This window comes from Colius striatus, chromosome 2 (genome assembly GCF_028858725.1).
Source record: "Colius striatus isolate bColStr4 chromosome 2, bColStr4.1.hap1, whole genome shotgun sequence".
Lineage (NCBI taxonomy): Eukaryota > Metazoa > Chordata > Aves > Coliiformes > Coliidae > Colius > Colius striatus.
The window spans coordinates 39,648,050-39,671,511 of NC_084760.1; the positions used below are offsets into that span (position 1 = coordinate 39,648,050).

Genomic DNA, 23,462 nt, shown 5'->3' on the forward strand with positions numbered 1-23,462 from the left:
AACAAGTGATAGTTTCTTTGTCAAGAAATCTCTTTCAGATCATATCCTCTTTGATGATTACTCAGCCTCGATCTTTCACTTGCTTTGCAGTTATTTTAACATCTCTGAAGAACTGCCAACTTACTTCAGCGGCCAATGACTGTTGTGCTGCTTTTTTTTATTGGCATTCAATTTTAAGGGTTGACAGATAGTAAATACTAAGACTTCTCTTTACTGTTCTACAGTAATTTGTCCTACAGTTATATATAAGTCTCTCTTGTCTGCCTTCTGCTAAACAAAACTCATTTTTGGAAGAGATTGAGCAAACAGAAGATTGTCCCATTTTATGTAAGCTGTGACTGAATGAATATTACCATATCTGGGTTTGTGGATTTTTTTCAAGGCAAAAGAAGAAACTTAGTTCTGAAAATGCTAGTTTATGGTGGATTTTTTTTTTTAATGTGATGCTATTAAATTTTCAGAAGTACTTTTTTTTAATATAATGTATTTTCTGTGCAGACATGTCATGCAAACCTGGAGGAGAATGATATTGAAAGATTTTAGGATATCGTCTTGGATTGTAACAAACAAACAAGCAAGCTGCTACCTATGATGAACAGTAATTATTCCAAATAATCTAAACATTTTTATTCTCTATTTTTCTTTCTCTCTGGTAGACACCTTGCATTTCCAAGACTGAAAATCAGCCTCAAGGGCTTGCAACGAGTGTCAGGTGGGGACAGACACCCATCAATCAGTCCACGCCCTGGGACACTGATGAGCCTCCATCTAAACAGATGAGGGAGAATGAAAACCCAGGTATGTTTCTAATCTTATTTGTAATTCTACAAGGGAAAATCATTCAGAGTAAATTCAATGCACTATCTCCATTTACCTCCGTAAATTAGACTTCATTGTGAGTCCTTTCTTTATTCTTTTTCTCCCATTGTAAAGACCCCTCAAGTTTCTTCTGTGCCGGGGCTAATATAAATGTATTAAGATACCTGCAAGTTCATTAGAGTGGTGGGTTTTTTTTTCCTTCTCTGCCTTCACTAGAGGAAAAGGCACTCTGTAATACTTTAAGACCTCTTTTATGTCCAGAACTACCTGAAATAATTTCCAGCTTCCAGACACATATCATACATTTTGTTACTATACCAGACACCTAATTACAATCTCTTTGTAGTGGTTGGAGCACCATTATTATACACACAGAGTGTTTGTCAGGAAGCCATGAAAGCGCAGTGGGGAAAGAGGTTAATTTTCTTGGAAGCGTGCGCTTAAGCTGCATAAAGCGCAAAATACATAAAACCACAAACATGCCACATGTCACCTGATGAGTATTTTAACAATCGCACTCACATCGCCGCAGCAATTTTGCGCACTTAGCAGTTGGGAACAGTCCCAGACCCTGACCCACTTTGAATGCTGTGAAGGAGCAGGGCGTGTCATCACAATTCGGTAGCGGATGCTGGTATGGGAGAGGAAAGCACGGGGCGAGTTTATTTTTGTCCTGTCCCTCGCCTGTGCGGAGCTTGCCGTCATTGCCGACTTCCCTTCATGCCACAGGTGCAGCACCCTGGGTCACCACAGTGGCGGCCGGCAGCCAACCCGCCCTCATCACGCACTCCTATGGGATGGCGCAGCCACCTGCCTTCAGCCCAGCCGCCAACGTCCAGGCTCCCGTCATCGGTGTGACGCCCTCCCTCCCTCCGCACGTCACCCCCCAGCTCCCGCTGATGCCGGCCCACTACCAGCTCCAGCCACAGCCCTCTCAGCCCCTCAGCAACATGGTGGTCAACCTCCAGAGCCAGCCCTTGTACACCAACAGCCAGCCCCTCAGTATGTCCTCCATGAGCGGCGTGGGCCCGGTGGCCCACCCGGGCCCTGGGGCAGTGGGCAACGGCCACCTGGCTTGCCCCATGCTGCCACCACCACCACCGGCCCTGCCCTCGGCCGCCCTGCCCAGCAGCGCACCTGCCACCAACGGGCAGGCGGCTGCCCCACTGCCTCCCAACGCGACAGGGGGTCCGGACAACACCAATGGGGTGCAGATGCTGCGGACCATCGGTGTGGGGAAGTACGAGTTCACGGACCCCTGGCACCCCAAAGGTAAGGCGGGCCAGCTCGGCCCCGTGAGACGCGTGGGCAGGGGCAGGTGGGCAGGATGAACGACAGTGTCAGATCCCTGGGCCTCCCCACTGCTCTCCTCGGGCCCACCGGCCCAGCTCCAGCATCTGTGTCCACGCTTGCCTTCAGTGCACAGCTTTTTTGAGTTAATGGCAACCAAAAGCAGTGTGTTAGTAAAAGGGTAGATGAGCCGTGGGTATATTTTGTAGTGAAAAACAGATTTTGGGCCTGTCAGATAAGCCGGTGCTCCCGATGGTAAAGCAGCCATCATCCCGTGCCTCTCTCTTCAAAACACACAACCCATGCCTCCGTCCAACCCCTTTCCTTCTGGCTTCAGTTGTGCATTAGTTACAACACTGGCTTCCTTCAACCATTATCTTCTCCCCACTCTAGTAAGAAGCCTAAGCCAAATGCAAAGTAATGCTACTGACTGAAGCTGAACAACCCAAAATGTTCACCATTAAGGGAAAAACTCTTCATTACCAGCTTCATTGGGCTCAAATGCTGCAAAACACCCTGATTAGTTATGAGCATTCCTCAGAGGTTGACCTTTTCTGATAAGTAGTTTCTAGATGAGCTACACTGCTGGATCACGTTAATGTCTTACCCTAGACACTTCAAAAATACCTACACTCTGTGTACATAGTTTATCATTTCATTTGCAGTGTTTTCCCTGCTTCTCTTAAAAATCGCGACTGTGCCGCATGCGCAGGTAAAACAGAATGTAGCTTACAAAAATATAAATGCAGTCCTATCTGCAAAATCAATTAAATTGATTTTTAAAAAAACACCCCAAAGGCTTCATTAAGTCTGTGATATTTTATGTATACATTTGTATTCAGACACAATCCACGTATAAATTATTTACTTGCCACAAGCTATTAAGTTCTATTGTGTAGCTCTGTATTAAAGACAAGGAATCTCTATTAAAAATGATTAGTCCAATAACTCTTCCTGCTCATTACGTAAATTGTGCTTTGGTATGTGTGAATCCTTACCAAACATCACTTGAAAGGAGTTCAGGCACAAGCTTAGCAATAGTTTTCTAAAGCTAAATATTTGGGTTGCTTATAAATTTTGAACTCCAAGCCCCAAATATGATGGGAGCACGTGCTGGATGATGAGCTTCTGAATTTTTCTGTGCGATCTGAATTGGGTTTAAGCTCAGTCAGGTAGCCAAAAATTGCTTTATAAGACTGGTTAATTCTTTCCCTTCAAAAACAAAAACAAACTAAAAAAAAAAAAAAAAAGACCCACAAAATCCACAGAAGCCATTTGTCAAGTCAGGTTTATAAGAGAATGGGAAGAGATTTATACTCCAGTCCTGGTAGACTAAGCTGTAGTGGTTCTGCTGGATGTCTCTCTTCTCTGTAGAAGCAGCTATTTGTCTTCTAAAAGCATCATCTCCACTTTCCATAGCCACCTATCCCAATTTACTGCACTGGATACTTGGATACAGGATCAAATTAACGCAATTTAAAGGATTACTTGGTGTCATTGGAGCCATGTGCAAATATACAATACAAGGAAAAACACATAAGCTTAAACCACTTTCACTGCAGTAATTTGATCACATATCTGAGCCCTAGTGACACTAACCTAGTGAGACAAATGAGCACGTCAGTGACTGCACATCTGAGGTTAGAAATACTCTTAAATGCCTTGCGTACTTAGGGCCAGCAGCATCAGCTGTTATTTACTCTTCCTCTATCAATTAACCTTCAGCGTATCTCTGGCTAGCAGATGAAGTAAACTTCAAATCACAGCCCAAGTAAAAAGATCATAAAATATTTAATCAGCTTTTTAATATTTGATTTGCAAAGTCTTAGTCAGCATCCTTGCTTAAACTGCTGCAAACCCTAGTCTAGTCTAATTGTCTGAGTGCAGTCAGCCAAGAAGGCGTTCGTTAAGGTGAGGAGCAGAGTTCCTTCCTAGAGTACAGCAGACACGCCAGACCTAGCTCTGGTCTGTTATTCAGAAAGTTTACCTAGGAGATGCTCGTAAGCAGAATATTGAAACATGCAGTATTTCTAGTCCATGACAACTGCTGACAGATTAGCTGTACTGTTCCTTATAAACTACAAGCCAGGCAAATGTTTCCCCAGGGATTAGGTGGCTTCTCTGTGACCATCAGCCATTGAGTTTTTCTTCTTCCTGTAGCAGTCAAAAACCAAACAAACGTAAGATGACAAAGCATGCATACACAAACGTCTCAAAAGCAGGACCTATTTTATCCAAAAAAGTAACCTCTTCCTTCATTTCCAATCTCAAAAGCCCTGACATCTAAACCTGGAATTGTTCTTGTCAAACCTAAAGCCAAAGATGTATGTTAGTTTGGTTATATATAGTTTGGATATATGTTTGGTTGTTTTGAAGGAAAGAATTACGAAAGAAAAGACAACTGTCTGTCTAACCAGACCTTAAAACCTTGCTAGGATAAGATTCTTAATATAAACTGTGTGGATTTCAGTGTGGCTCGATTTTTTAATTATTTTTTGTTTTAATTTCTGCCCTCAGGGATTTCAGTCTCTAAAGCCTGATTGATTTCACAGTCTTAGATGATAGGCATTTTTCTCTCCAGGAGGGAATGGAAGCTATGAGACAGTACTAAGCTCTTCAAATATACAAGTTCACACTAGTTCTCTACAAGTTTCATTTAAATATTCTCTCGCTTTCTTGGGGAACCATGGCCAGTATTATAATAAGAGACACTGCTAATGGCCTTAAGTTCTGTCTCATTATCCTGAGATACGTTGTATTATTATTTCACTTGACAATCCAGTCTTGTACAGGTTTGAATAATTACCCAACTATCCCTTAAGTGAAAGAGCAGTTCTTGGTGAATAATACGATAGAGTTTCTTATATTTTTAGACTTTATTAAGCATGTTTTGCTTCCTTTCTTTGTCTTTCATTTGGTTCTACATGTGTTTGAACCCTATTGTACTGTATTCATGCAGAACTAGGTTCCTTACATGACTATTTCTAAACAAAAGTAAACAAATAAGTTGCCAAAAGTTAAAGACACTTACAGTGTGCTACCTCATTTGCAATAGGTCAAGAGATCTCACTTACGTGACAGAAAGTGTTGAGTCATTTCCGTGGCTCTGAAAAAAATACCTTTTGATAACAAGAATTGTGATATGAACCAGATATGTCATTCTCTTTATAGTATGACAGATAATTCCTACCTAATTCCATTGAAACTACTTGTAAGAAAATAATTTTTGTGTGGATTAGGGATTCTTCTTGGTCTGGATGGGTTATATTCTGTGAAGAGATTTTATTGCTTCTATATTGTTAAATACCAATGATACATTTAGCTACATGATCCATTTACTTAGTGAATTTATAAAGCAATCACATTATGAGAGACATAAATAATGTTTCAAAGCAATTACTGCTTTTAGCAGTGTGTGAAGAACTGTTGAGCTGCCTTATGAAATGCATGGGGTCTTTCACCATACACAGTCAACAGCAGTTTTGAGAGGTGCCCGATTTGGCCTGTAATTGCCTTCTGGATAGGATTTATGCCAAATACTCCTAGCTAACTTCAAAAGCCATGTCACCTCATTATGGAGGTGTAACCTAATATTTCAGAACAGAATCAGCCTTGGTTTTCTCTCTCTGTCCCAAGTCTTACTCTGTAATCTAAAAATTATTAAGTGCCAGGGAATAAATAAAGCAGAATATTCAGAACCGTGGATATGTTCATTGTGAATGTATTCACTGAAGATTCACTGAGGTTTGCATAGCCAAATTTTTGTGTGGCCTCTTCAGAAACTACAGAGTTGCTTATAGTATTCAAACATAATTTTAGTATCTTCAGACTGTATGATGTGCCAGCACAAGTTGTCACTTGCACATTGTGCCTGCAGGGAAGAGAGTGGGATGGAAATCATCCCTTCAGTTTCTAACACAAGGTACCAGTATCCCATGCCATGGCACAGTGACAGAGGCCAGTGTCTGTGTTCTTGCCAATCCAGTTGAGCCCAAACAGAGACAAATTAATCAGTCCGATAAAGGACTAGGAGTGGTTAGTTTCCTTGCTGAAATAACTGAGCAACGGAGATTTAGTCCTTGTTTTTTTTCATAGGGCAGTATGCTTCTTTATGTGCAAGCCTTGTTGAAAATCCAAAACTCAACTCTTGATGGATAGCCCTGCCATGTGTAGAACAGAAACATTCCAGCTTGGGCTCTGAGATCTGTTTTAGGTTTGAAAGGGCACTTTCTTCATAAACTTGATACGCTTTGATGCATAGTCACTAACACGAAAAATGAGGGAAATACAGTTCTTCTCTGCAGTACTTTCTCCTGCAATGTGAAATTAGCCATGCATTTAAATTTGTAGATATTCATGGACAATACTGATATTTGTTTCCATAGTATTCTTGTTCTGTAAGCCTTAAACATTGGGAAAAGAAATCAACTGCGAATTAGTGTTCAGAATATAATGGTTGTAGAGACATAACAATATCAGAAATAAAATCTGAATGTTAATCCTTGTAGCACTAATTTCTTAACACTTCATTTTTAAGCATCACCAAATACCATGAACTAAACAATAACGAAAGTACAAATGAATACTGTTGCATCATCACTTATTGATTGCACCTTTCACACTTGAGTTTATTGCATTGGAATTCTCATTAGACCTCAGACAATATTTACTTTCCTTAATCATGAATAGTAACAATGCAGACTACATTTTGTCAATAACCATCAACATTTTTCTCCACAAAAGGATGAATTTTCTAAGGGATTTCAGCTTGACCTGCAGTTTTGTGAGTGTACCTAGTTCTAGACATGGATGCTGGGGGTGGAGGGTATTTAAATTCCAAGTGCAACCTAGCATTTAGAATTCTAATAACATTAATTAAAGAGTGTTGTGTCGTGTGATGAAGACTCTAGAAAGCCTGTTTTCAGTTCTTTGCCTTGCAGCAGAATACATGACCTGTGTAACCTTAGGAAAATCTCCATTTATAGAGATAGGTAGATAGAGAAATAGATTATTAAAATTATAGATGTAAAATTACACATATAGTCTTAGTATGTGTGTGTACATATATATATAGATATATATGAATATGTATGCATATAGTTGTGGGAAAGGAAGTATACAGTAGAAATGACAGTGCATTCTCTCTCCAGTTTCTTCTAAGAGAGTTAGTTTAGCATGAAAGTCTGTTAGCATTGGACATGCTTCTTAGTATGTTCTCCTTAACATAATCTTGATTTTCTGAGGCAGCCTAAATGATACCAAGATACAGATCACTAGTGATTTTAAGTTCAACTTAGTAATGACACATAAGAGTTCACAGAATCCCAGAACAGCTGAGGTTGGAAGGGACCTCTGGAGGTTGATCCATCCCCTCTGCTCAAGAAAGGCCACCTAGAACTTTTTTCCCAGGACTGTGTCTAGGTGACTTCTCAGTATCTCCAAGGATGGGGACCCCACAACCTCTTGGGGCAAGTGCTCAGTCACCCTCACAGTAAGAATATATTTGCTGATATTCAGAAGAAACCTTCTATGTTTGAGTTTGTGCCTTTTGCCTCTGGTCTTGGCTACCACCAAAAGAGCCTGGCTCCATCCTCTTTGCACCCTCCCTTCAGATATTTACATACTTGGATTATTTCCCACCTGAGCCTTCTCTTTTATAGGGAGAACAGTCCCAGCTCCATTAGCCTTTCCTCGCATGAGGGTTGCTTCAGTCCCTCCATCATCTTTGTGGTCCTTGCTGGACTCTCTAGCATGACTATGTCTCTCTAGTACTGAGGAACCCAAAACTGGACACAGCACTTCAGGTGTGGCCTCACCAGTGCTGGCTAGACAGGGAGGATCACTTCCCTCACTCTGCTGGTAATACTTTGCCTAATGCAGCCCAGGATACCACTGTCTGTAAGTGATGTAAGGGTACATTGCTGACTGGCTCATGTTTTAGCATGTTCACACACAGTAATGAACTTAAAGCAAACTACTTGAACACATCCTCTAAAATCTTTTTCAAGATTAATTACAGTCTTCTCTCATTAGAATAATCTTCCCAGAATTGCAAAGTTGATGAGGCTATCTAAGCCATCACTTGATCAAGACTGAAATATGTTTCACCTTTCTATGTTCCAGGTGGAGTAACTTCAGTAATTCCTGCCCTTTCTTTTAGTGCCACTATTGATTGGGTCACGACAGACAATGATTTAGTGCACTGAAGAGTCAAAGAGGACTTGTAATAGTCCTAGAATATTGCATTGCTAAACATGCAGCATAAAGAGGGTCATCGAATTATGTTTTGATTGACAGCTCTCAGTATGTGAGTGACTGGAGATGTCCAAGTTTCGACTGGAGCAGGAGCCTCTCACCACTACCAATACTTTATGAGTATTACTGTAAAAAAACAGCATAGGGTTGCTAAAGTGTATTCAACTCCACGAAACAGCTCTTAGAAGTCATCTGCTTCATGATGCTTTTTATGTTTGTTTTTCTGAATAAGCACCAGATTTGCAACAGTAGTTCATCTATTCTTTAAAGTATAGAGCTGAAGAACTTTGGTTTTATTCTGTTTTGTGATATTATGTCATCATTTGCATATCCACTTAAATAATTAGACAATGATGCATTTGAAGACATCTTGATTTTCTTCCTAGCCTAAAGTCTAAGGCATGGTTTGCTTGGAACATGATCTCTTAAAAAATATGGGTTTGTCCTTGACAGTTGCCACTAAGCACGTTCAAAATAAGTCTAAGACAGAGCAGAGTTCTGTTGAATTACTATTTCCTCCTCCATCCATACAACACTATACATGCAAAGTGCAAAATTTCTCTAGAGCTGGATGATAACCAAAATCCAGGCTCCCTTTTGACACAGAATATGTAAGTGGCAACTCTTTATAAATAGAGCTCAAATTTCTAAACAGGCTACCTATCCATCCATCCAAATGCTGTTCCAAAAATCCCTTGCAGAGAGCTGGACATGCATTTGGGTGTTCTGAAAGTTATTAATTGACCAAGACAGTCTCTCTTCTCCTTTCAGAACTCCGTATGTTTTATTTCTGATTTCTTTGACCTTGTCTTCCCTTGGTCTTCTGTCTTGTTCAACTCCTGACACATATTTGGATGTGCATCCAACCCTTTGGATGCAGTGAGAAACTTATCTGTTCCCTTTCATGCTGTCCTCATATGCCTGGAGCCACCTTAGAGTTATACTCCTGAACGTTCAATTCTCTCCACAAGTTTGCCCTTTCCTTGAATTTCCCACTAAGATTTCTTCCTCTTCACAGCAGGATAATTGGACTTCTTTTGCTGTCATGACTTAAAAAATGGACAGTCAAGTTACAGCTACTACAGAGAGCCAGCAGAGAATGGGGACATCAGGCTCTGTCCAAACTGAACAATCTGGGTCTATCAGGAGCCAGAGTATGGATTTGTGTATACACTTAAATGTTCCCAAATCACAGAATGGCTATTCTCTGATCTCCAGAGATCTCCAGACAAGTGGATTTGTTAAATTGCAAATGAGTTTTGGTTTCCATACAAGAAAATGGAAATGCCTGTTTTTTATGTAATCAGCTGTCCTCCATGGAGCAGTGCCTGAGCTCTGAATGAAGAAGAATCATTTCTGTCTCATTGCGTTCAGAACAAGAAAGATTCTGTCCCATGTTAGATTAAAAAAAAAATCATAAACAGATTTGTGAAATACAGACATTTCCAAAAAGTTACTTTTCTTGCCTTTCTGTGCCTTGAAGTTGCTGATGATAAGCTCTGCTCTCCCACAGCAAGGCTGGGCTTTTGGGTTGCAGTCACTAACAACTGATATGCACATTTTTTAAGGCTAAAGAAACAAGGACTTTGGCTGAAGCAAAAGCAAAAATAAATGTCCGGAAACTAGTTTTGGTTTAACATCCCACAAATCTGTTTCATCTGTCTTCTGTGTTCACAGGGTGCACACTGTGAGAGGAATTATTTGTGTTTTGTTAAGTTCACAGCATTTATAGTAGTGTTGCCTTTTCTTTAGTTTTTCTTTCATTCTTTAAGTAGGAAATAGTTTTGACAACAATTTGATAAGTGCATGCAAGAAACTTCAAGTACATGCTTACTACTGTACTGGAAGAGTGCTCGGGGTGCTGACAAAATCAAGAGGTTCAAGATAAGTATTTGACCAGGAGTATAGGCAGGAATATATACATATGCCTACATCTGCCAAAAGTTAAGTCAGAAGCATTTGATTAGGCACGGTAACAAGACATGTAGTCAAGTTTGCACAATATGGTTGTGTAACACTTTCCAAGGAGTGAAAACAGATTGAAGGATTTGCCTAAAAACTTTGTACATGGTATTTTGCACAATGATCCTTGACATTGTAACATCACGAAAAAACAAGAATGTAGAATAAAAGAGAACGTTATATTTTTATTCATGATTCCTCTGGTGTTTCAGGGGAAGACAAAGTATGTTTTGACAGTCATTCAGCATGCTCAAGTAATTGAGTGAGGGTGAGGAAGATGGCATGAAACAGTTAAAATTGGTTAAAATGGAAGGATTCTTAAGAGAAATGTGGGCTGATGCTCCTGTTCAGTCTGACTGATTTATAGATGATCCAAATCTGAAATCAAGCCCAGCTCTTCTGTGTGACCTTTCCCTACTGAATGAAGAGGGAAACGTTCTTCATGTCCCTGAGCTGTGGATGTTAAAAACAAGGGTCCTTTTGCACAGAACAGTACCATCCTGTGGAAAATGGATGAGCAGTGCTAGTAGATTCCTAGTGCCTGTAACCTAGGAAATAGGAAATTCTGCTCTTTGCCTTTTTCTGCCTGCTGTGTGGACTTTGCTACAGATGTGAATTTTCTAGATAGATAGATTTGGTGGGGTTTAGGTGTTTTTCTGCTATATATACTTCTGTCGTGGCCAAACTGGGCTGTTTTATGAGCTGGATTTCTTTGAGGGTTTTTTATACTTCTGCAAAGTGGTTAGAGCTCAAATTCAGAAGCAATCTTGAGCATCCAAATAAAAATGCTTTTTTCAGGAGCAGTTCAGAAGAACTTTTGCTATCTGGACAGCAGGTACCTCCAGCAGGAATCACTCAACTGATTTCAAATTTAGACAGGTGTGGATATGTAACCAGCAGTATGTAGAGAATCTGTGCACTCTGAAGAAATACAGGCATCTCTCATTTCTATAAATGTAGCAAGAACAGGGGCTTGTTTTCCTTCAGCTCAAGAATAACATAGTTCTTCATGTAGTTACTTACAAGAATGGTAAAAGCAAGTTTCACATGCTGTCCAAGGATCAGTTTATTCAAGGACAGTCAAATCTGCTCATGAGTAGAAATTGAGTACATTACGAGAACAGTCAATCTGTTAAAACCACACACCAACAGGATTTTGTTCTGTGAGAACATAAATGAGTTCCACAGCCCTTCCCTGGAAGTGCTGCTTATGCCTCTGGATAAGCCATCATTATTTTTTCTTTCTCTCGAAACTGCTGTACAGGCAAACCACGTGCAGTGAATCTAAATGTTATCAGTCAGGGATGCTTTAATTCACTTTCATGGAGATAAAGTGGTGCTGAGAACACCTCTTGGCTTTAAGGGTAAACTCAATCAAGAATTTTACTAAAGCCACGAAATTAGTTTAGCATACATTTTTTTCCAGATTCTTGGATGTTGGAGTGATAGATTCGATGTTTCAGTAAGTTTTGGTATTTCCTGAGATTGAATCTTCTTTTTGTATTTTAAAGGTAGTAGAGCAGGGCTACTTACATACCAAAGATCTGTACAGGTGTCTGGAAATTATGTGTTAATGTATTTAGAAGACATATTCTAAATATCAAAATATGTTTTAATAAACAGTTAAGGAGCTTGTTTCAAAAATGCAAAATCCTTTTGCATTTATTGAGATATTAACATTGACTGCCTCCTGCCCCTTTGAATGTACTGAGAGCAATGTTGGGTTTTTGAGATATCGTTACACTGCAGTGGGAGGTAGCTGGCCCTGGAGTAAAGTGAGACCACACTGCATGTTTATGACAAAAAAATGGGTAGCCATATTGCATTCAAATTAAATGAGAGGTGGTTTTAAGGACGTCATTTATAGTTACCCAGTCTGTATCTAGATTATAATTACATAGTCTGGAACTATGCCACGATACTGAAATTAATATTTCAAGTCTGGAGAGGAGAAACATGACTTAGTGTTTGACTGGGTTGGTGTTTGTCTGTCAGCCATTAACTCTGAACCAGGAGTGTTCAAAGAACCAACCTTGAACATTGAACCTAGGTCCCAAAAACAGGTGAAGAGACTTTTGCTTAAAATCTTAAATGCACAACAGATCATATATAAAAATAAATAATAATAAGGAAAAGACATGACAACTTTGAATCATAGAATAGTAGGGATTGGAAGGGACCTTTAGAGATCATCTAGTCCAATCCCCGTGATTCAAGCAGGTCCACTTAGATCAGGTCACACACATCCATGTGGGTTTTGAAAACTTCCATAGAAGGAGACTCCACACTCTCCCCAGGCAGCCTCTGCCAGGGCTCCATTAACCTCACAGCAAAGAAGTTTTTCCTGAAGTTTAAGTGTAAATTTTGGTGTTCCAGCTTTTGTCCATTACTGCTAGTCCTGTCAGTGGACATTACAGAAAAAAGTGTTGTCCCATCCTCTTGGCATACACCTTTCAATTACTTGTAAATGTTAGTGAGGTCTCCTCTCAGCCTCCTCTTTTCCAGACTGAACAGCCCCAGATCCCACAGCCTTTCCTCATAAGAAAGGTGCTTCAGTCCCCTGATCATCTTGGTGGCTCTTTACTGGACTCTCTCCAGAAGTTCCCTATCCCTCTTGAGCTGAGGAGCCCAGAACTGGACACAGGACTTCAGATGAGGCCACGCCAGGGCAGAGGAGAGGGGGAGCAGAACCTCCCTTGACCTGCTGGCCACACTCTTCTTGATGCATCCCAGGATGCCATTGGCCTTCTTGGCCACAAGGGCACATTGCTGGTTCATGTTCAGTTTATTATCAATCAGGACTCCCAGGTCTCTCTCTGCAGAGCTGCTCTCCAGCAGGTCAATCCCCAACCTGTCATGGTGCATGGGGTTGTTCCTCCCGAGGTGCAGGACTCTGCACTTGTCCTTATTGAACCTCATGAATATTATTAAGTGCTTAGTAAATGAGAAAGAGGAATTGTTTATATTCAAAGTCTGGTTTTAAAGAACCCTAAGCAGTAGCCAAGTCTATTAGGTAAGATTCCTTCCCTAACTTAAAAAATTTAGAAAGTAAGCTTGTCAGTCATTTAAACACAGACAGGAAGGGCTATGTTTATCCTAGGGCTATGGTACATCTTGTGTGGTCCCTTGGTACTGGCAGGGCTCTGCTCATCCATAGGTGCTGGTTATTTGTAGGGGTCTTGGCTACTCCAGGACATGACAAAGGACATCAGGGACTGGTATGTCAGTAACTTCACTGAGTTCCTGTCACTGCCCAGTTGAGTCACTCTCGGCTATGTTGACTGCACTGACTAGGCTTCCATAGATGATGCAGGAGCTTATACACTTAGCCAACTTGAATGCACTTATATTTTAGAACCTTATCATAAAGTGGATCCCATCCTAAGTCTCAGGAGTAGCTGAGAGTCTCGGCAGATGTACACCTCAGCGGGAACACAGTTTCACTGTCAGAGTGCAATGCAGCAACTTACAACCCTTGTATTATTTTACTGTCAGTGTATTAAGACAGTATTTTGATATTATTGGTTTAAAATAACCTAAAAGGAATACAATATTTGGCTGTTAACACTGAAACGTGTTGATCTAGTTGGTTTAAGCAAGCACTACTAGTCCCTGTTTGTGATCAAGCTGACTTTCCTCATGTGCCCATAGAAAGCTACTTCTGAATCTCATGCATGCATTGTTTTACCAGGCATCATTTTCATTAGCATAGCTAAAGCTAATTTGGGCATATATTGTCAACAATTTTGATTCATGATTTGTTAAACTGCAGTTTACACTGTTACCTCTCATAATTTCTGGTGCTGTCTTACACTGTTCAATATGTTCAGGCTTACTAAGAAGGTTAAGGTTAAGAGAGAGGCTTACGTACCCCATTCAGGAGACATCACTTGCGGTAGTGTGATGTCCCACAGAGTACTTGAACTTTTTGGTTCAGTGATGACTCAAAAGAGTGCTATGTATGCTGTTTCCACCAGCACTTGGTCTTTTCTCAAAGTTTTCCTCACTAATTCCCAGCTCATCACGGTCCTCATCAGCCTGTGTAATGTGCTCATCACATGCTCATTTTCAGCTTTTGATTTGGCAAGGCTGTCTGCTGGGGAAGGTTTCCTCTGGTAGAAGTCTCCAGGTACATGAACAAGTGAGCTCTAAGTGTTACTAATAAAAAATCCTTTAATCCACTTTAACAATGATAAATTGAAACTGAGTACTCCTCCTTACTTTACAGATACATTCAGTTCAGAATTTCACTTAAGTCAGGAAATCATTTTATGGGCAAGAAAAAAAAAATACTAAACACCCTGATGTGGACGATGGGAATTAAAGGCCAAATGCTCAATGGCTCTTACTAGGTATCTGAAGCATCTACTGATGACTGAAAGTCCCACTGTCATGGCTACTTCATAGAAAATTCACTGGTCTTTGGCATTATTTTTATTCTTAATTGACCCTGGATTTTACCTTTTAATTTCCCTCACATCGTACTCGATGCATGATGGAAGGAAATAGTTGATCTAGGCCCCAGAAGTTCGGGTTGAGCAAAGACCTGTCTAAAATGCACTTTTCTGTGGTTTGATGGATTTGCTATGTTGTCTTGATAGATCACACATGAAATCTGCACCACTATCCACTTGCTATCCTGCATTTTATTTCTGCTTCTACTGAGGAATGTAGCATGGTCAGATACACTGAAAACATGAAGTCTTTTTGTTCTTCTCTTCCAAAAGCGTGGGAGTTTGAGCCAAGGGCTCATCCACAATGGTTTGCACCTCTCATAATCCTTACAGATCTCTTTTTCAATAATGGCACTTGAACATTTCCCACAATACAGCACATACAGCATTTTACCAGGCACAAAGTAACGTCCAGGCAGCAAGGAGGGAGGGCCCTTGGAGGGTTGTTTACCCTACCTGGCCTTAATGCTGAGTTCCCTGTTAGAACATCTCAGGTGCCCTCTGCATGCCATCATCTTGATCGACCTGGTCAGGCTTTAGGAGGCAACACACGTTTCAGTACCTCCTTTCCAAGCATCCATCCGTTATTTGCAAGCAAATGTAGCCTCATTGTTTCATGTCTAATTTTGAAAATCTGGCCTCAGCAGCAGGTTTTTTCTGCATCAGTATGCTAACATCTGGCTTTTACTGGCTTGGCAGACAGTCTATATCATTAAGTAGAACCAAACTATATGCTGATATGGTCAGAGATGATCCTGCACCAATTTCCAAAAGGATGGTAAGGCTGTTGGCAAATTAGATAGTCAGAGAAATTCTCCATCTCTCTTCCTTTTCGTGATGTATCAGGGAATAAAATTGAGGGGAAAGCAGAAAACAAACTAATGTGAATGTAATTCCCAAATTTCAATCTTCTGTATATTATGGGTCATTACCCGTTAATTTGCTAAATGGCAGTTTTCTATGAAAGAAAAGTTTTGTTTAGCTCTATAATGATGACAGATGATGTAATTAGTATCATCCCCGCATTGAAAATGATAAAAGCATTTCTTTTGTGTGTCACTGCTTTTAGACAGTATAATATCAAAAATGATAACAGTATGAAAATTGCACCGTCCGCTTTCATATTGTGCATATAGAATACCTCGGTGATATGATACAAGTAATGACAGGTATTTTGCCATGTATTCATTTTCTCCACTCTCTAGCCTTTATATTACAGTGAAATTAAAGCACAGCACTAAGCAAACCAGACGTGCCTGAATGCAAGACCCATCTTATGAGACTGTAAACGTCTCGAGTCCCTTTACTATTGCTGGTTATGATAATTAAGTGATTATAAACAGGGTTTTTAAGGGAGAACATTGAAACATTTTTCAGTTGAAGAACTTGGGGGGGTGTTTTAATTTCAGGCCACATTTGTTGCTTGAATTAGTTTTAATTATATTCTGTACAAGTACTTGCCCCGTATCCTGGTCTTGATAGTGGTAGATACTCTCATTTAAATATAAATAAATGCCAAACTTATTTAACATGGAAAAGTGACTGCTGTGACTGTGTAGTAACAATTTTCTCTTTGTTGCCATGGTTTGGATTTTTATATAAGCTTTGCAAATATAATAAAGCTAATGGAGCTCCTCATCCAAGGAAATGGGTATATTCAAGAAAATAAATTACATTTTGCAAGCTAATGAGCTCTACTAATTGTGTTTATCCTTGTGAATTAATACAACTTAAGCAAATCTATCCCCCAAAATCAAGCATTTGATTGCATTTTAGCTGTGTGGAAATCAGAACATCCGGATCAAATCTGAGTTTAGTGGATATCCAAGGGGTAGGGGGGAAGGTTAGTTTTCGTTGACTTGTACAGCTGGTGTAGCTCCTAGTAAAGCACGAAAAGTTAGACTTTGGAAGTTGCAACTTTCATCATTGTTTATTTTGTTCAGCTACTTCCCACACAGGCAGGATTCTCAATAAAGAGTTGTGTGCGATAAATCCTGTGTAACACGACGGCAGGCATGTATAAGTCATGCTAATTAGCCCACGTGCCCACAGGATAGGATAAAGGAAGGAGGAAAAAGGGAAAAACGGTTGTACTTCTAAGACAGAACTTGTCTTCACCCACGTCCCTCTCTCCTTCCAGTTTCTTATGCTTTTCTTTGCCAAAATTTGGAATTCCTTTTTTTTCTTCTTATAAACAGGTTTTCATTTCAGAGAGGCATTTGAGGAGATGTAGCACAGATTAGAAAACTCTGTATTCTGGCAGATTTTAGCTTATTCTCCAGTTTGGCCTTTTGGAAGGATGTCAGAGAGTACAGAAGATGGTTGTTTTGAGTTCTCTAAACACTGCAAATACCCTCAGAAACTCACAGGCAAATTGCATTGGTCAGCAGCAGTAGGCAAGCAAGTGCCAGCCAGGAGGTTTGCGCTTTAGGAGGACGACAGCAGTTGTCAGCAATGGGTCCTTATGGAGACAATTTAGCTCACCATGCATAGGGCTGCTGCCATTTTTAACACTGTGAGACATGATGAAGTCTGAGCCTGACTGACTGCACTTCCTTGGTTCCGACTGCACTGTAGCCCTGCCTCTTTATCCTGCCAGATCATTTTCAGCACCAATGCAGGAATCTCAGCAGTTAGCAGCCATCACAGATTCTTCAGATAGAGCAGGCGTGAGATCAGAGCTCTCCAGTTTCTCGGCAGTGAGCCCCTCTTCATTTGAAACCGGAATTGGGAAGCAGAGCCAGACAGCCTTTCTCAGCTGCAGAAAAAAAAAAAATAGCATCTTAAAGACGGATAGCAGACACAAAAAAGGGCTCAGAAATTAAATTGATTGTTGGTCGGATGGTTTATTGCAGCTCAGGTAAGAGCTTGGATGAACTTTCCCAAACTATGCACTGAAAAAAATATTTTCCTTTTGTCTCTAGCATCCAGGTACTGAGAAGGGCTGTTAGGACTTGTCTTACAGAAATTCTGTATTCATTATCTTTGCATAGTGAGAAGAGACAGCTCCCCAATAAAGCTGTAATTGCACTGTTATAAAAATGCTTAGAAAAACTTATTCTGGAAGAAGTAAAGAAAAAAAAATTGAGTGAAAATATGATCACACCTGTAAGCTGGTATAATTGTGTCCAGACTAGGAATTGTATAAGAATAATAACTTTAGGGGAAAAAATATATTAGTCTTGTACATGAAATCTTTATATAGAGAAAAGTCTTGATGCATAGAACTGTTCTGGATTCCACAGACACCTGGCTCCTCAAGGAGGCATTGACACAGACCATAGCAACTCCAGAGGAACCATGCAATGGATATATAAATGTAGAGTCCCAAAGTACACATTAATGAAACCATTATCTTGTCAATGATACAGAGTGTAGAGCTATGATTTTTCATAAAAGAACAGGGAATTTAGTGACATTTTTATTATTTAACATTACATCACCATTAAAAAGTGAAAAGAGGAAGCCAGAGGAAGGATAAAGTACAAAAAGCTTTACATTAAAAATATCATTCACCTCTGATGGAAGCTATAAGCAGCTGGGAGAAAAGGATCTGGAGTTTGTTCAGTTCTTTGTGTTGAAAGATTTTGATAGTAGCAGCCTAAGAGTTGTCAGCTGCAGCAAACTGGATTTCAGAAATGAGTTTAGCCATGATGGTATGATAGTTTTGGGCCACTGACTTACTGCACAGACCCACATGTATCACTGAGAGTTAAAATCAAAGGAAAAACTCGGATTTGAACTTCCTTTTTCTACAGCGTTTGAGTCAGATCTTCAGTGTTTGGTGTCTGGCCACGTGGGGTTGTAGGGGTCACTTCTCGGGCCCTGCTGACCCCATGCAGATTTATTGTAGAATTGTTCTGGTGAAAACAGAGCTTTGATATGCCATGCAGGTTGCCTAGTGACTCCTGCAAAGTGCTGGCCACCCTAAGTCTGAGGGAAGAGATACCTGCACGGAGCTGAGCTCTATTATGGGTTGTAAAGCTGGGAGAGGTTTGAATGATAGAAGGAGTTCTGGCAGGCTGTTAGCTTTCATCAGCTGGGAAAATGGAAATGTTTATTAATAAGAACCTTTGACATGAAATGCACGATATGTGCCCCCTGTGCTAGGCCCATGATTAATATTATTAATTATAGGGAGCTCATTATAGTCTCGTGGGGATGTGATACGTAATTCAGACAGCGTTTCATTGTAAATTAGCATTAATGTCCACTTTAAGTACAGTACCTATCTATAGCAATGCAGAAGGAGCTGCAGTCTGTGTGTGCAATAACATCACCTTCTTATTAAGTGATGGTAGACTTTTACCTCAAAGAATTATAGACCTATTAGCATTTCTCCTACATTAAATCTTTGCTGCGGCTGGCAGTGCAATATCTATTGCAACCAACCTACTGGTGCTATAAAGATTTTCCTTAGCGGTGTTAAAAGAGTCTAGCTCCTTGCTGATTTTAAAAAGGAAACAGATAATTTTAAAATCCAGTTGGAAGTAGTCTTGATTGTAGTTTCATTAGCAATTAAAAGAGCATGTATCCTAATGGTTTTTCCACCCCAGACCAGAGAAATTATGCACAGTGGGCAGCTCTTCAGTTGGTGTAAACCATCAACGATGTAATGAAAGCAATGAACCTTCACTGATTTGTGCTGAGAATCTTGCCTGCTCCAAATTGTTGAAACGTTGGCCTTCCTAAGGCTATGCTTTATTGTTAACTTGTTTAATAATGAAAAAAATATTTGCTCTTACTTGAAATTCCTTTTCCCTAGCTAGCCTTCCAGGAATGGCTTGTGCAACTGCTTCTATCTGACCTCAGTTTATTCTGAACCACACGTGCTGATGCACCTACCTTCATTCAAATGACCCTTATATGCAAACACAGTTTCTTTTCATGCTTATGTAGCATCTCAGAAACCAGCTGATACTCTGAGCCACTGCGTTTCCATGGTGTATTCTGGAAATGGCCGGGAGGACCATAGCCATGGTGGCTCCAAATATGTATGTGTTTAAGCAACTGGGGGAGCAGCTGGCAGCACAGTGGGAAACATGCAGTTGCCAGAAATCGGCCAAAGGACAGAAGTCTTCATTAAAAGACTGTAAGAAGCTGCAAGATTGCCGAGTTACTGTTCTTATTTATTTGCAGCAAGGTTTAGAAATGCAAGGCCAGAAGGGGCTAGAAGGGAATTTAGGGACATTTTTGCCATTTAACATCATGTCGTCATTAAAAAGTAAAAGGAGTAAGCCAGAGGAAGGGTAAGGTATGAAAAGCTTTACACGTAAAAGATTTTTCGCCTCTGAGGGAAACTGTAGGCTTTTGGAGGAAGCTGCAAGATTGCCAAGTTGCTATTCTTACTTATTTGTTTGGATTGCAGCAAATTTCAGAAATGCAAGGGAAGAAGGGGCCTCCTGGGTCATTGTGTCCAATCTTCTGCAATCACAGGTAACTGTGAGCGAAACATGTAGTTTAGAAGAGTCCAAGGATCACTTGCCTTATGTGCCAATACATAGTAGAGGCCACAGAATACTTCCTCTCTGAAATTTATGACCTGCAGTGAAAGACGGAAAGTCACAGCTGTACTGCGCCAAGCTAAGACAGCAGGGAATCTCAAGAGCCCTGCCAGCAGCTTAGGTCCTCAGAGTTTTCTGTTTGTGTACCTGGGCATTTGTTCAGTTTTGTTGAGTCACCTACCTAAACCAAAGCTGGCTGGAGAAAACTGTAAATCAAAGCAGCTCTTCAAGTGACTGTACTATAGAGCTGAGTAGCAGCCTGCAGCCTCTTGGCACTGAAGGAGGCAAGTGGGCGAGACCCAGCACCTGTTGGGCTCAAAACACTTTTCTTAGAATTCGCGCAGCTGACCAGCCCCTGGGGGGAAGACAGCAGCTGCTGGGCACCAGTGGTTAAATATAGGAAATGGAGAATGCCCCATCCAACTGGAAAGGGAAAGAGGGAGACAGGAATGAAAATTATTCTTCATGAAAAGGATCCTGGGGTAACCAGGAATTAGAGGCTTTCACACCCTCTGTTTTCTCTCTGGTCTGTGACCGCACCTACATCAGCGTCAGATAATGCTGGCCAGTTGGTTGGCAGTGACTGTATTAATGAGTGTCACTTCTGGAATGTTTTGGAGTAGAACGTGAGGGCCTTGCCTCTCACTGCAAGTCATGTATAGTTGCTGAGATGTGTTGTCCTTAATTTGACTTGATTCTTTGGAGCACTTTTAATAGCGAAAATGCTGTGAAAAGCTTAAATATGAAGCAATACAGCTTTAGCACAGATGGAGTTTGAAAAGCCCATTCAACCTTTTCTAATCTTCCACTGAGATCAGCAAGTAAAGCAAAAGGAAGGACAACCTGAAAGATAATATTTTTCATTCTGATAACCTACAGTACTTTAATTTAACCCAGGCATTTACATGGCCCTGTTATTGAAGAGGCTGAGTGTTCCTTTTGCTTTAGCTGAAGGACTGTTAAAAAGGAAGAAAAAAGCAAAACCCTTTGCTTAGCCACCTTTCAGGTGGTGCCAGACATCCTCACAGAGAAAGAGAACAATGCAAAGTTGAGGAGGCTCAGCTACAGATTGGAAGATTATCCCTATTCTTCAGACAAACACAACAAAAGAAGGCAAGAAGAAAGAATTGGAGGAAGAGAGAAACTTCTGGTTTGCTTTATTTGTATGCTGCACACATCTGTAAGAGAGAGGCTTGTGGCACACAGGTGTGGCACAGTCTCTGGCCCTGGCTTCCCTCTCCATTCTGGGAGAACATCTGGCCAGCAGGCTCTCATCTCCTTCCACCCCTTCCCCTTCACACTGGGCTGCAGCAGCTCAAGCTGGCTGAGCCTGTCGTGGTGATGATATCATGTAGTTAAATTAATTCCAAAGCTGGTCAAGCTTGGAATCAATTAGACTAGAGACAAAAAAAGGAAGCTGGGAACGAGAGAAAAACAGACCAGGTGTGAAACAACATGCAGGGAGAGGGAATAGTGGGCATGGTCCTAAAAGTGGCTTTGAGTTTCGTTTAATACAGAGGATCTACAGGTGACAGGAGCATGACAACACTGCACAGGTCCCTTCTGTCTCCCAACTGTCCACACAGGGTTTCACTGACTGCCTCTTGGACATAGAGTCGTGATATCATACAGGGCACAAGAGGAGAGTGTTCCTTTCTGTTTCAAGGACAGCACTTAGATGGATATAAAGGTTCCTTGGCTTAATATGCAGTGACTATCTCATTTTACTTCATTCCCTGTGTCATGACCTTGCTGTTGAGTGTAACCTAGGTTCAGGAATAGGCAGTGCAGAGCAGGAATCATGGTCTCCATTCACAGCCTCAGCATCTGCTGCAAGTTTAGGCCAATAAATCACAAATGTTGGGAGGAAAGGACCACGTTCCTACCGCATGTCCTGACAGCAGTTCCCACAGTGGGCGTCTGATCCTTGACGGAACCTCAAGGCACTGCCATATGCAAATACTAGTAATCTCTGGTTTGTTGTTCCTCCAAAGTTGGATGCTCCTGCATGTGTCTGTCTGCTTGGAAGCTTACATAAACCCAGCTGAGGCTTGTTTGCTTTTGCAAGCTTGATTGATCAGCTTGATTTCCAGAATGTGTAAAATACTTCCTAGTTGGTCAGAATGACTTTTTGCTATCTTTCTCCCAAGTTTGCTTTAGAGGAGACTTTTATAAACAGATCTTTTGATATCTTGGGTGCTGGCCTGCAGAATTCTAAAACACCTGCCTTCTAACTCTGATGTTTGTAACACTTTCCATTTTCTCCTACGTAATCATCTCAGAGGCCTCATGAAAAACCTCAGAAAGAGTTAAATTACAAACTTATATATGGAACTAGATATGAGGGAAGGAAAACAGACTTTAGATAAATTACAGTATTTTAGAAACTTCATTATGAAGCCACTCAGACAAACTTGAATATAATAATCCCTAGCAGGGCCCTCAGAATTACAGCCTCTACCAACTTTTACACCTTGCTGTCAAATAACATTCATACTAACAGAAGAAAAAATGCCGCTGCCCCAAGCAGTTCATGAATGAAGAGTGCTTCCCCGGTCTTGCAACTATGAATAGTACTTTTCACTAAAATCAGTGGGATTATCTCCTTTATAAATTACCATACCTAGTCAAAAGCATTTTCAGAGCCAGGCCCCACAGAGCCAGGCCCCACACTGCCATGTGAGACTTGAAACCCCTTCAGTTACAGCAGGGAAAATTACGATTAGGGTCCTGAATCTTAAGTGCTGGTCATAGCTTTTCCATGTAAACTGTTGCCCTTGAATAGCTCACCAGCCTGTGTTCACCTGTTATCAGTGGAGAAAGAGACATTTCTAGAGGGCTGGCGATTTGTTCTCTTGATTGTAGAGCAAACTTTAGCTTAGGTTAAAATTGTGACATTTGAATGCCACCTGGCACTTGCAGCCTGCCTTGCAGGCCTCTGTTTCCTCATTCATCTTATCCATAGGTTAGGGGAAGAGGTAGTTTATGGTGATTTCAGATTTGAGTTCTTCCAAAATGCAGGGCTCAGGCTTCTGTATTTCTGTTAGAAGTTATTTGAACAGTTCAGAGGTTCCCTCCAACCTAAATTATTCTGTGGTTCCATGAGTCTAAATTTTTGAACAGTTCCTTAAAATTAAAATTAGGTGGGGAAAAGCATAACTTTCAACTAGTCACAGAG

At 40.8% G+C, this 23,462-nt stretch overlaps 1 protein-coding gene across 1 annotated transcript in view; it reads left to right on the forward strand.

Annotated features, from left to right (window-relative positions):
• The window catches only part of KLHL29 (kelch like family member 29), a 411,312-nt gene that overhangs the window by 264,931 nt on the left and 122,919 nt on the right, over nucleotides 1-23,462 (forward strand). Inside the window, exons 4-5 of the mRNA XM_061990887.1 lie at nucleotides 657-798; nucleotides 1,549-2,091. Coding sequence (XP_061846871.1) covers nucleotides 657-798; nucleotides 1,549-2,091 — 685 coding nt within the window. The remainder of the gene's footprint in view (nucleotides 1-656; nucleotides 799-1,548; nucleotides 2,092-23,462) is intronic.